General features: G+C 41.5%; 1 protein-coding gene across 1 annotated transcript in view; it reads left to right on the top strand.

Annotated features, from left to right (window-relative positions):
- Nucleotides 1-61: 61 nt before the first annotated feature.
- Nucleotides 62-14,151, top strand: part of ACADSB (acyl-CoA dehydrogenase short/branched chain) — a 34,274-nt gene continuing 20,184 nt past the window's right edge. Inside the window, 5 exon segments of the mRNA XM_030569079.1 lie at nucleotides 62-194; nucleotides 3,684-3,843; nucleotides 6,988-7,088; nucleotides 7,603-7,809; nucleotides 10,079-10,249. Of these exon segments, the coding sequence (XP_030424939.1) occupies nucleotides 159-194; nucleotides 3,684-3,843; nucleotides 6,988-7,088; nucleotides 7,603-7,809; nucleotides 10,079-10,249 (675 nt within the window). The 5' untranslated portion in view covers nucleotides 62-158.

Raw genomic sequence — 14,151 nt, forward strand, 5'->3', positions numbered from 1 at the left:
TCTCACCTCGCGAGACTAGCGCGCCCTCCGGGCCGTGAACGCTCCGCGCAGGCGCAGTCCGCGCGGTTTGACAGTGGCTGCCGCGAGGCTGAGCCGCGGGGAGACTTGCCGGGTTCGCCGCGGGCGAAGGGGAGTCGGCAGCCGCAGCGGCAGCGAACATGGCGGCAGCGGCGCTGTGGCGGAGCTGCGCGAAGGTGAGTCGTGAGCCTGAAGGGGTCGGGCTGCCTCTGCCCCGCTCTCCTCGGGGGCCGGGAGCCCCCTTCACCAAGGAGGCGCTTCGGGGTGCGGGGGCCACGCCCCTCTACCCCGAGCCTGTCCGCGCCCGGAGTAGGGTTCTCACCTTTCGGGGGTTGGGCTGTGGGAGGGGTGATGGCTCTGGGCTGGGGCCAGGGATGAGGGGTTTGGGTGCGGGGGGGGGGGGTGAGGGCTCTGCGATGGGGCTGGGATGAGGGGTTCAAGGTGTGGGAGGGGGCTCTGGGGTGCAGGAGGGGTGTGGGCTCTGGACTGGGGTTGGGGATGGTGGGTTTGGTGTGAAGGAGGGGGTTCGGGGCTGGGGAAGGGGGTTGGGCTTATCTCAGGTGACTCTTGATCAGTGGGGCTAAGGCAGGTTGCCTGCCTATCCTGGTAGGACTTTGGAGCTGTGCTCCGGCTCCGCTCCAGCTCCAGGCAAAATCCTGCAGCTCCACTGCTCCGGGCTCCGCTCCAAAGCCCTGTATAATCCTGGGGCACTGTGTTGTGCCCCAGAAGTGGCTAGCAGGTCCAGCTCCTAGGCTGGGGCAGCAGGCTCTGTGATGTGTGCTGCTCTCGTCGGCAGGCACCACCCCCTTCCACTTCCACTTCCACTTGCTGGGACCCAGCCAGAGTCGGTGTTTGGGGTGGGGGCAGTGCGCAGAGCCCCGTGGCCCCACCATCTAAGAACCGGACCTACTGGCTGCTTCCGGGGTGCAGTGTGGTGCCCTAGGACAGGTGAGGACTAGCCTGCCTTGGCTCTGTAGCACTGCCAACTGGACTTTTAATGGCCCGTTGGCGGTGCTAACCAGAGCCTCCAGGGTCGCTTTTCAACCCAGTGTTCTGGTCGAAAACTGGACACCTGGTCACCCTAGCTTCAGTAATGGTTAAACAGTTTAACTTTCAATCCTGCTGATAAAGCGAGCCTGGAACACATGTAGCATGCTATCGTTAATCTAGTATTCCATAGGAACGTTAATAAGTAAAGAAATATTTATATGTTATAGGCATTCTCAAACATTCTTCAGAGTTTAATAACTCCAACATTTGAAACTAAGGGCTTGTCTACATCAGAAAGTTGCAGCGCTGGTGAGGGAGTTACAGCGCTGCAACTTAGGAGGTGTACACATCTGCAGGGCACCACCAGCACTGCAACTCCCTGTTTGCAGCGCTGGCCGTACTCCCGTTTTGTCTCGGGTGTAGAGGATCCAGCGCTGGTGATCCAGCGCTGGTAATCAAGTATAGACACTTACCAGCGCTTTTCTTGACCTCCGTGGAATAAGCAGGTATCCCAGCATACCTGAGGAAGCCTCTGGTAATCAAGCTGGTCTCCTTCCCCGGCTTGCTCTCGCGTTCCCCGAACCCCGAGCAAGCAGGTCTCCTTCCCTGCGGTTTGCAGGGTGGTTCGGGGAACGCGAGAGCAAACCGCGGCGAAGCTGGTCTCCTTTCCTGGTTTGCTCTCGCGTTCCCCGAACCCCCCTTGAAGCCGCCCAACAGCGCTGCAGTGTGGCCACATCTAACACCACTTGCAGCGCTGGTTGCTGTAAGTGTGGCCACTCTGCAGCGCTGGCCCTATACAGCTGTACTAATACAGCTGTAACAACCAGCACTGCAAAATTTTAGATGTAGACATGGCCTAATATCTGTTGTTTCCAAAAGAAACATTATTAGAATGTTGCAGCTATTTTTAAAAAAAATCTATGAATGCTAATGCTATTTCTCCAAATAGCCTTAACTAATTTATGCTGTAATTATCTCCTGTCCTCTACTTACCCACCAACAATTTCTTTGCATCCATCTATGATGCTGTCAAAATACCATATCTTATGCACACTTTCTACATGGACTGTAATCCTTTGACTACTATACTGTAAATGTAAACCTACAAACTACCTCCGAGCCATGATAGAAGCTGTATGCGCAACCCATTCTTTGCTTCAGCTATCTGTTAACATTTAACTGGCTGTTAATGTCAAATTTTGCCACTTACATTCCACAGACATTATTTCAAATGCACCACTCCATTGTATAAAAAAGAACTCGGTGTACCTCCCCTACCCTTCAGCAGCTAGATCACCACTGCCTCCTGCTGAGACTCACAACTTCTTGTCAACTGTTTGAAATGGGCCACCCTGATTACATTGGCCTCATTACCATTACAAAAGTGATTTTTCCTCCCTTGGTATTCTACTGTTGAGAATAGCCCACTTCCACCTTAATTGAATTGGCTTGTTAGCACTGACCCCCGCTTGGTAAGGCAACTCCCATCTTTTCATGTACTGTGTATTTATACCTGCCTACTGTATTTTCCACTCCATACATCTGGTGAAGTGTGTTTTAGCCCACAAAAGCTTATGCCCAAATACATTTATTAGTCTCTAAGGTGCCACAAGGACTCCTTGGTGTTTTTGCTGATACAGGCTAACATGGCTACCACTCTGAAAGATAAGAATGTCTGCAGAACCTTAACTGTGAATTTCCCAATTTCAGCTCTTTGTGCTGTATTGCTTTTTGATGTTTAAAAATAATCAGTTAGTTAAGGCTTATTACCAGTTGGCAGTCTGCTGCTGATTGTCATTTTCGTTACACCAACTCTGGGATTTAAAATAATTAAATAGAAACATGTTTTTATATCATTGCATCTTCTCTGAAATGCATACTCACTCTTAAATTTATAAAATATTTACAGTTTATTTTGACAAGTTTCTCTATGATATCACAGTTGTGCCATAAGGTCTAAAATTATTTTAGCCACATGTTTAATAATATAATATGCATCGTAGCTGAATGATTTGGATGCTGGGACTGCAGAACACTTAGAAACAAGAACAAAAATAAAAATATATTCAAGCTTTAATAAAAATAGAGTATTTGTACAACAGTCCATGTAGTTGCTAGCATTACTAGTTGATTGGTCTCAAGGCGAAGACGCATGAAAATAGTGAATAGGACTATTAATGTAAAGAAACTTATTAGAATTTAATACAATTATGTTTTGAATGGAGATAAAATCTATAAAAATGTACAGCTATTAATGTGAATATTCCAGGAAGCTTCTAATATTAGAAGTACTGAAAACGGATTCTATCTGATAGCTGCAATTCTCAAAACTATTCTCGTTTTAAAAACATTAATATTTTTGAATCATCAAAATAATAGTATATTTAGCGAGGTATAGAAAACTGACAGGGGAAGAAAGTATTTTTTAGGCTTGATAGACACAGGTTGAAAGGAAATTAAATTAGTCGAGCTCCTTTGCTCCAACTGCTCATAAACTTGAAATTAGTAGCATTGAAAATAATGAATTGTATGTAATTGTATTTCCTTTTCAGTTACTGAATAGAGAATAAAAACAGTGGGTAAAAATGTATATTCCTGTTTATAAATACTTGAACAATGTTTTCTGTGCATCAAAATTAGTTTTTATAACTTTCTTTATTATTATTTGTCAACAGCTAAGAAGAAACATGCCAATCTACTTGGCTTCTTGGAAGACTCCTCCTAGTGTCTTTAAATCATCCAAATCAGAAGCTATGGCAAACCTATCCAATGAGGGGGTAGTGTGTGCTCCCCTTGACACACTTACAGAAGAAGAAATAATGATGAAAGAAATGGGTAACTTGCTGTTGAAACTCTTAAAATAGAGCCATTTATGACTAGATGTCATGAAAAATTCAGTGTTAAATATTTGTAAAATATTGCTTTTTGTTCCTTATTCATAGCTAAATTTTGAGACCAGTGTGTTGATCCAAGTTTATGTGAAAACTTGATTTCAAATTCTGTTTAGGTCATAAGTGACTCAAATGACTGGCCTTTGCCACAGTTTCTGCTCTGCTATTTTTAGCATGCTAGTTCAAGCAAAGCTAATGTGAGTCTGTCTACCCATGTTGGAAATCACACCTCCCAGTTGTAGTGTAGACATCTGTAAGGGTAGAGTACTAGTATGTATATACGGCACACTGCAGGAATAAAGATCAATAGAGATGAGACCAAGCTACGACTCTGGAAGTTATGTGGGGTTCAGGCTCTAACACCTGACCGTGCTTTTGAATATTGTAAGGAAAGTGATGCTCTTCAGATTTGACATCTTGCATCAAGCCCTTACAAAGGATCCTGTAAGAGCAGAGGTGGGCAAACTACGGCCCGCAGTACCCTCCTGCCCAGCCCTTGAGTTCCTGCCGTGGGAGGCTACCCCTGTCTCCTCCCCTACTGTTCCCCCTCCCCCACAGCCTCAGCTCGCTCCTTCGCTGCTGCAATGCTCTGTGCTGAGCGGTGGTGACGGCGTTGCTGGCTCCAGCTGGGCGGCGCAGCTGTTGTGCTGCCAGCCACCAATGCTCCAGGCAATGTGGTAAGTGGGGCAGGGAGGAAGAGATTGGATAGAGAGCAGGGGAGTGGTCAGGGGGTGGGGGTGTGGATAGGGGGCAGAGTATGGGGGTTGAATGGGGGCAGGGATCCCAGGTGGCAGTCAGAAAGGAGCGGGGGTTGGATGAGGTGAGGGGGCCAGTCAGGGGCCGGGGTTCCGGGGTAGTCAGGGGACAGGGAGAAGGGATGGTTGGATGGGGCAGGGGTCTCGAGAGGTGAAGGGGAGGGGGGAGTCAAGAATGAGTGTGGGGGTTGGATGGAGTTCCGGGGGCTGTCAGGGAACAGGGGTTGTTGGATGGGGCAGGCATCCCAGGGGCGGGCGGGCTGGGTCATGGCCCATCCCCTAACCGGCCCTCCCTACAATTTCTGAAACCCGATGTGGCCCTCAGGCCAAAAAGTTTGCCCACCCTGGGTAAGAGTCTGAGTCACCAAATTCATTCTCAAACTTCATGGCTTGTTATGATTATCAAGGAACAAGATAACTATTATATGTTGTGTTAGTGTGTTGGGGCAGCATTAAAGTTGCATTGCAGATATTATTTGTACCTTGACTCTATATTTCATAATTTTCGGAGGACTGAGCATAGTGAACTCAACATCCTGGAAAGTCACAAGGCACCACTGAGCAATCTGAACTTTACATTAGGTTTTTGGGCAGTGGGCCTTGGGATTTGTTTGTTTGGTTTGCTTTTTTGGGGTGGTTCTAAAATGATTTCTCATTACCCTCTTGTTCCAAATCCTAGTTTTTCCTCTCAGCTGCCACTGGCTCCTTGGAAATAGTCTCCTTGGCCGCAGAGGGCACTGGATGCATGTTAGTCCCTTAACTGTCCATGATCATCTTATTCCCCAATCTCTCTGTCCAGAACAACCTGATTCTCCCTTGACAGCCCCTCTTCCTATGGAATGGCAGGGCTAAGCAGTGGCCCCACAGATTGAGGACTAGGCAGAGCATACGGGAGCAGTGCAGGGATCATTATGGAGTCATTGGAGCTTGTTTTCAAAGGGGGACAGAAATAGGGGCAATGGTTGTTTGGGGCTTGTGGGCAGAGCAAAAGTTGCCCCCAAGTTGTGATATGGATAACTATCCACTAGGAATTGGTTCAAAGTAGTTGTAACTGGGCCATGGCCTGATCAGGTAGAGAGAGTAAACAGAAGTATGGCAGAAAGAGATCTAGGGGTCATAGTAGACCACAAGCTTAATATGAGTCAACAGTGTGATACTGTTGCAAAAAAAGCAAACGTGATTCTGGGATGCATTAACAGGTGTGTTGTAAACAAGACACGAGAAGTCATTCTTCCGCTTTACTCTGCGCTGGTTAGGCCTCAACTGGAGTATTGTGTCCAGTTCTGGGCACCGCATTTCAAGAAAGATGTGGAGAAATTGGAGAGGGTCCAGAGAAGAGCAACAAGAATGATTAAAGGTCTTGAGAACATGACCTATGAAGGAAGGCTGAAGGAATTGGGTTTGTTTAGTTTGGAAAAGAGAAGACTGAGAGGGGACCTGATAGCAGTTTTCAGGTATCTAAAAGGGTGTCATCAGGAGGAGGGAGAAAACTTGTTCACCTTAGCCTCCAATGATAGAACAAGAAGCAATGGGCTTAAACTGCAACAAGGGAGATTTAGGTTGGACATTAGGAAAAAGTTCCTAACTGTCAGGGTAGTTAAACACTGGAATAGATTGCCTAGGGAAGTTGTGGAATCTCCATCGCTGGAGATATTTAAGAGTAGGTTAGATAAATGTCTATCAGGGATGGTCTAGACAGTATTTGGTCCTGCCATGAGGGCAGGGGACTGGACTCGATGACCTCTCGAGGTCCCTTCCAGTCCTAGAGTCTATGAGAAGAACTAGATTAAGCAAAAAAACTTCTTCCAGTTTATCATTTACAGGATTATTGTTCAACCAAAATGATACACACCAGGAAGGTATCTGGCCACATTCACTGAAATCATTTTTAAATCTGTAAACTCTTTTTAAAAACAAACAAAACAAAATAAACCCTAATATGAATAGCAGACAAACTAAACAGGAGAGCTCTTATGTCTCCAGGGGTTTCTGACCTGACTTCTGGTCAGCAAAGTGCTCTCGCATAAGAACTCGCAGAAATTTAAAAAGGGTCTGAGCAATAAAAAGGTAGTGCCCACTTATGTCAGCACAGGGGCTTGCATCTAGCTAAAACTATTAAACCTCTTGCTGGGAATTAATCCCAAACACCCATATTGCTCTCTGGAACATTTGATCTTCCTTCCTGGGACACCACTGGGTTAGGGTGTTGCATATCTGTGGGATCTCCCTGCACTGGGTTACATATACCTTGCTATAAATACTAAATCGCCGACTCAGATATTATTTAAAAAATTATCTAGAATACTTACGTCCTTTCTTTTTCTTCATTATAGTGAAAAAATTTGCTCAAGACCGAATTGCACCTTTGGTAAAAACAATGGATGCAAATGCGGAAATGGATGCATCTGTACTGCAAGGACTATTTGAACAAGGGGTCTGCATATTTTATTATTTTAATTCAAGAGTTACATTATTATTAAATGTTACTGCCAGTTGTGCAACTTTTTTTCTTTTAGATTAAGTAGTTTGAATGGATGTTAGTCTTCTGTTTTCAACCCTAAATTGATGTTTAGTGAGAAATTACAGTTAGAAAAGTTTAAATGTTGTGTTTCATTCTGACATTTAAATTTTAACAAAACAAGATCAGAGTGGTCATGGTGATGAATCGCATATGTGTTGATAGCTCTGTATTTTGTTTTTTTGTATGAGTCAATAACCCTATCTTGACGCCTATGCAGTGATTATCAGCTTGTTAATTTATTGTAGACATTGCAGAGACATCTGAAGAGATTTTACATTCTCTGATTTGCACAAAAGTATTTTAATTGCTTATTTCCTGAAAGTAATTTTTTTTCCAGTAGTGAAAATATTCGAAAATCTTGTCATCCTAAATTACTGTCTGTTATAATCTCTCCAGAACAGTTGTATTTACATTCTCTTCCTTTTAGCTATTGAGTATTGAGCTTGGACCAGAGTATGGAGGAACTGGATCTTCATTTTTTTCTACCATACTGGTGGTAGAGGAATTAGCCAAGGTTGACCCAGCTGTAGCTCTTCTGTGTGAACTCCAGAACACTATTACTAATAAATTGTTTATTACATATGGAACAGAAGAACAAAAGAGAACTTATTTGCCCAGACTGGCTAAAGATTTGGTGAGTTAAGTATGTCCTTTACTAAATTACATAAAATTTTATATGATTTCATAATGTTAGTGTCCCTTTAGGGAATTTAAATTATGCATTGCATTCTAAGGCAATGTCTTCAGATGCAAACATTGGAATGCTATTTAAGAACTGAAATCTGTCATTCCATGTACACAGATATATCCCCTTCATCTGGGGGGTGAAGGGGAAAAATGAGAAGTCTGTTGCACGTTTTTCAGTAATTTGGGGCTGATTCTGAAGTGCCTATGAACACTAGTCCCATGGGCTTCAATTTGGGTTACAGATATGTAAAAAAAAAAATAGAGGATTGCATGTTTAGTAGTTTCTCCTACACCAAACTTTTCCAGGAGCTTTTCACCGTATTCATTAGGCTGCCACCTGTCTTTCAGCAATTTGTACTCTTCCTTAATGTGAACTTAACAATAAACAAGTTTAAAAAAAAAAAAAAAAAAGAGGCACAGTGTTTGCCACTGGTGGAAAGGAATGATTATTATGGATACATTAGCATCAGCAGAGCAAAAAAGGTTGTTTTATATGGAATCCTCATGAATACTCCTAAATATATTTTTTATTAGGACTCCTAAACAGAGTTTGATAAGAATCTTGACTTGCTGTGCAGAAGAACTTAAAAGCAGTGTACTTATGAGATATGTATCCCTGTAATCACTCAGTAATACACTGAAATATGCAGAAAGCAATACTGTAGTTCTATAGAATAGTAGGAGCCCAGATAAGTGTCTTTGCGAATGTAGTGAGTTGTGGTGCATACCCATGTTGTTGCTGCAAGTCAGGAGTATCAAAATTAAATCTAAGCACAGCTCATGTAAGATTGGGTTGTGGCAACACATTGAGGTCAGTTTGACAGTTTTCTAACATCAAGACGTCAGGCAGAAATTTGAGATTTTTCCACTTGTTTGTTAGAAAAAAGTATTTAAAATATTAGACTTTTTCAGGTATATGTAAGTCTTTCACAAGTATTTCATAAATGTTCTAGTGCTTAGGACCTAGATTCTATAATCTGCACTTGCATTTAGTATCTTACTCTGTTAGCCGTAGATTTCAGCAGGACAAATTGTAAGGAACTACTCAGCGTGAGTTACAGAAACTGGTATCAGTCTGTAATCTGTCCTGTCTCCTTAACTGATGTCCCAGAACAGTTGCCCCACACTGGGCTTTTTTTCTTTTTGGCAGAACACAGCATTCCTGCAGAACCACTAAAACAGCTTGGTAGGTCATACCCTGAAATACAGTTACTTAGTACTAGGGCTGTTGATTAATCGCAGTTAACTCACCGATTAACTAAAAAAAATTAACGGCGATTAAAAAAATTAATCCTGGTTAACAGCACTGTTAAACAATAGAATACCAATTGAAATTTATTACATATTTTGGATGTTTTTCTACATTTTCAAATATATTGATTTCATTTATAACACAGAATACAAAATGTACAGTTCTCACTTTATAGTATTTTTATTACAAATATTTGCAAAGTAAAAATGATAAACAAAAGAAATAGTATTTTTCAATTCACTTCATACAAGAGCTGTAGTGCAATCTCTTTATTGTGAAAGTGTAACTTACAAATGTCTATTTTATTGTTGTTATATAACTGCACTCAAAAACAAAACATTGTAAAACTTTAGAGCCTACAAGTCTACTCAGTCCTACTTCTTGTTCAGCCACTTGCTAAGACAGACAGGTTTGTTTACATTTCCGGGAGATACTGCTGACTGCTTCTTAGTTACAATGTCACCTGAAAGTGAAAACAGGCGTTCGCATGGCACTTTTGTAGCCGGTGTTGCAAGGTATTTACGTGCCAGATATGCTGAACATTCATATGCCCCTTCATGCTTCGGCCACCATTCCAGAGGACATGCTTTTATCCAAGGATCAGTACTATACCAATATTAATCCTCACAAAACCTTATGAGATAAGAAGGAAGTATATGAAGTATTGGGCCCAGACTGCTGGTTGGCTAACTGAGGCACAGAGTGGTTACACCATGATTAAGTTTGAGAGAGCAGGGAAGATGTTGAAGAAGTCATGACTTCGTTCTCCCTAGCTCTAACCTCTAGACAACCCTATCTTCACACTTATAAATCTAACTGATACTACCCACAATATATAGGTTAAGAATGGTTGAAATATTTAACAACTTTATACTTATTTTCCTTTCAAGTCTTATATTAATGTTGTATGCAGTGCATATATTTTAAATAAAACCTTTCATGTAGTTTTCCCTTCAATTGATAGACGGGCAGTTTCTGCCTTTCAGAGGCTGGATCTGGCAGTGATGCATTTGCTTTGAAGACTCGTGCTGATAAGAAGGAAGACTATTATGTTATCAATGGCTCAAAGATGTGGATAAGCTTTGCAGAACAGGCAGGAGTGTTTTTCGTGATGGCAAATGCAAATCCTTCTTTGGTAAGTTGCTAAGGAACAGTTATGGCTATTTCCTGTGGCTCTTGATAATATGATAATACTGATGTAATGTGGTGTAAATTCTTTGCATCTTGCTCCCACTAAAAATTGATTTTTAAAAATTAGTCATATTTTCCCTGAATCATCTGTATGACAAAAATGGAGAACCTGGTGAGTGTATTAAGAAATTTCTTCACACACCTGGGAAAACAAGTGCCCAAATGAGGGACCCAGGAAATATTGACATATCTTGTGTCATCAAAGAATAGACATTCTGAATCTTAATGGCACTTCTGTTGTATCTTTTAATGTTTTGGTATTGGCAGGATACTGTGATTAAAAGTGCAATAGAACTAGGCCTATATGCAATGGAAAGGAAAAGTTAGTACAATATTAAAACACGCCCATATGCCAAAGCACATTTGAAAAGAGACATGCCATGTTTTTTCATTTATTAGTTTAGGTATAAGTAAGGTAAAGACAAAATATCCTAAACTGCATAGTTAAAAATGTAAAAACTTTTCCACCAGTTAATTAAAAAAGATGGTGCAACTGAAAGGTGAAAACTGAGCAGCTGCAGAACTTAATAATTAGCATTGGTGTTTTGTTTATTTATTAGAATTGTTTTGTGGTGTCCCATTTTAAAAAAAAAAAAGCCTAATTTGAAAATATTTATAAGACATTATTATTTAAATTTAAGTTTCAACTGATCAAAAGAGTTTTTTAGTTCCATCAGTGAAGAGCTGACTTTTCAGTTGAAAATCATGTCATTTCCAGTCCAGATCGATCTATCGATCTTTCTTTCTTTTTCTTTCTTTCTTTCTTAGACAACTTAAATTAAGAAAAAGTTCCATAATATTAGATACACTGAAGTTCAGCTAAGTCTATTATTAATCTCCCTCATGAACACTGAAATTTAGAGGCAAGTTATTAATTCAGGAAACAATCTATTTCTGTGTCAACAAACAGACAATTTCAAACTATAAAGTGAAGTGCAATAGTTAATGAGTGGGATGAGTCTCGCATGAACACTAAATATAATTTCAGCTAAACGTGGAATCTATTCATCCTCCTGCCATTCCTGTAAATGGGAATTACATATGTGCTATGTGAGAATAGTCCAATAAAGAATTATACACTGAAATATCATGTATATAGCCTGTATGTATCATGTAAATAGCCTGTATTTTACACAAAGCTTATAAATATTGCAACCAGAAATTATGTTAAGAGAATATTAAGGTTGCAAAGTGAGGTAGCCAAAAATTTAGCAAATTCCAGGATTAAGGTTGCTCATGCAATCCATGTATATTACCACATGCCTTATTTACTGCATACTTTTAAAACTCTGATCTGAATACAAAATTAATTTTCTCTTGGACATTTCTATGATACTGTAGCAACTGAGTGCTTCACTACTGTTAACTAATTTATTCTCCAAATTCCACTGTGCTGTGAGGTAGTAGTATTACACCCATTTTATAGATGGGGGAACTGAAGCCCAGAGTGATTATGGTCAAACGTGTCCACTAATTTTGGGTGCCCCAATTTGAGTCACATAGGACCTGATTTTTTCAGATTACTTGGTATTTTATATAGCCCTTTAAATGTTCAAAACACAGTTTCCAGTAATATCAGTAGCAGCTGTGAGTGCTCATCTCTGGAGGTGTTATTTTGACATTCATAAAATGAGGAACACACAACTTAGTGGACATTTGTGAAAAGTTTAGGTTGTGATTTTCCTTGCATCACATAGAAACTCTGTGATTAGGGTTAGAAATCAGTTCTCCAGAATAGTGGTCAACTGCCTTAACTGTGAGACCACACTTTCTCTTCTTGCAACCCCCTGCATTCACTACACACCTTCCAGCTTCTGCAACAAATGAAGCAGGTATCCTACAGACCACTCTCTTCCACTGCACAGTCCTGATTTATCCCATGTCACGTCCATTCTGCATACTGAAAAAGTTAGATGTGTGCTGTAGAAAAAATAGTATTAACAGGCAATCTTAATTTGGGTTTATCCTAACTTTTGATTGCTTGTTAAAAAAAAACTAGGAAATTATATACAAAAAATATATCAAGGTTGCTGAAAAATAGAAATTCCCTCATATGGAATTATACTGACCTCTGTGTGCGTCATCCACAGGGTTAGAACCTTTAGATCCTCTCCATAGACCTGCTTGAGCTAACTGGTAACTGATAGCAGTCAGAGCTTGTCCACCTTTATGGGGACTAGCCATTAGAGGTGGATGAGAGAAACACTTTGCCATTGTGTTTCACAAATAGTTGCTGACAGCAGAGGAATTTTAAGTTCATTTCTAGGTTATTTTGGGTGTATGCTCTAAGTGATCAAACTGTTCTGTCCCTCTTTCTGTATCCACAAGACCTGATCCATTCTGCCTTTGTCCCCTCCAGATAGACTGTCTCTCTGATAGTCCTGTCTCTTCCCGCTTCCAACTCCATATACCAGTCTCGGCCTTTCCGCAGGCTCCTTGTCCCAATCTGTTTCCTTGCCTAATCAATCCCAGTCTCCACGCCGCTCCCCAAGTTCCTAATCCAATTCCAGTCTTTTTGCCTAGCCAATCAAGTGGATAAAGCACAGTTGGGTGAGCTTGTTTTTGCTGATGGCATTGTCCTGCTTAGTTTGACACCTCATTTAATAGAAAAAAAAATCTAGCTTTTGGCAGACACAGCAAAACACGTTGGTTTGTTGATAAACAAGGGGAGGACAACATATATGGCTACTGGTGATGCAAAAGCAACCTTTAGAGTAGACTTAGAAACACTAGGAAGAAGTAATTTTACTTGTTTAAGGAGTCAGATGTGCAGTGATAGTGACACCATGCTACATGTCAAGCAACAAATATCAAAAACAGCTGCACAAACTTGAAAAGATTTGAAAAAGTAGTATGATTGGCACTCATACAAAAATATGAATTTTTAACACTGGCATCATGTCTGTCCTCCTTTATGGACCAGAGTCATGGAAATCTATAACAGAAATTGTAAGATCAGCTCATTCCAAAGTAAATGCCTGTGGAAGATCTTCAAAGTCCATTGAAAAAAGTTGCTTGCAACATCAGAAATTCTATATAGAGCAAACCAACCTAAAGCATAAACATGGTAAGAAGACAGTGATGGACATATTTAGGACACACTATTAATGATACCACCACCATGACTTCCACGTCAAACAATAACGTGGACACCACCTGGGAAGATGGGAAAAAAGGGTGACCTAGAGAAACATGATGCAGAGCAGTAGAGAAAGAAGCTAAATCCATCAACGTGACTCAGAAGCCTGAACAGAGCAGCACAAGATCTAAATAAATGGTGGAAACTGGGTGGATGATCTGTGTACCTGAGGATGTGTGTGGGATAAAGAAAGAAATGAAATCTAAATCTTTTCCCTCTGGTCTCCTTGTCTGAGTCCGAGTCTTCCCTCCACCTTCCAGTCTCTCCCATCACTCTCTCCTAGGCTCCTTACCGTCTCAGTCTCCACAATACCTCTCTGCTCCAGTTTCCCCAGGCTCTTAGTGCAATCTCAGTCTGTTTCCCACTGATCCCACTCTCTTTGCTAGACAGTCCCATTATTTTTCACTCCCAGTCTTCCCCTTCACCCCCACTTCGAGCCTGATTTCTCATTCTACTGCATTCCAGCCAGGCTGATTTCTCCATCTCCACACTGCCTGGGCCGCAGCAGGACAAGCACTGAGAGCACAAAAGAGATGTTTTTCCTGCTCTCCTTCTCTGTGTCCACTGTCACAGCAGCATCTGGCAGATGGGAGGAGCAAGTACAATCTGGGAATGAAGCATCCTCAGTGGGGGTGGAATCTTTAAAGAATTTAGGTTCCAAACTAACACATCTGTACTGATCATGTGTGAACTGAGATCTTTCAAAA

The sequence above is a fragment of the Gopherus evgoodei genome, chromosome 7 (assembly GCF_007399415.2).
Source record: "Gopherus evgoodei ecotype Sinaloan lineage chromosome 7, rGopEvg1_v1.p, whole genome shotgun sequence".
NCBI classification, from domain to species: domain Eukaryota; kingdom Metazoa; phylum Chordata; order Testudines; family Testudinidae; genus Gopherus; species Gopherus evgoodei.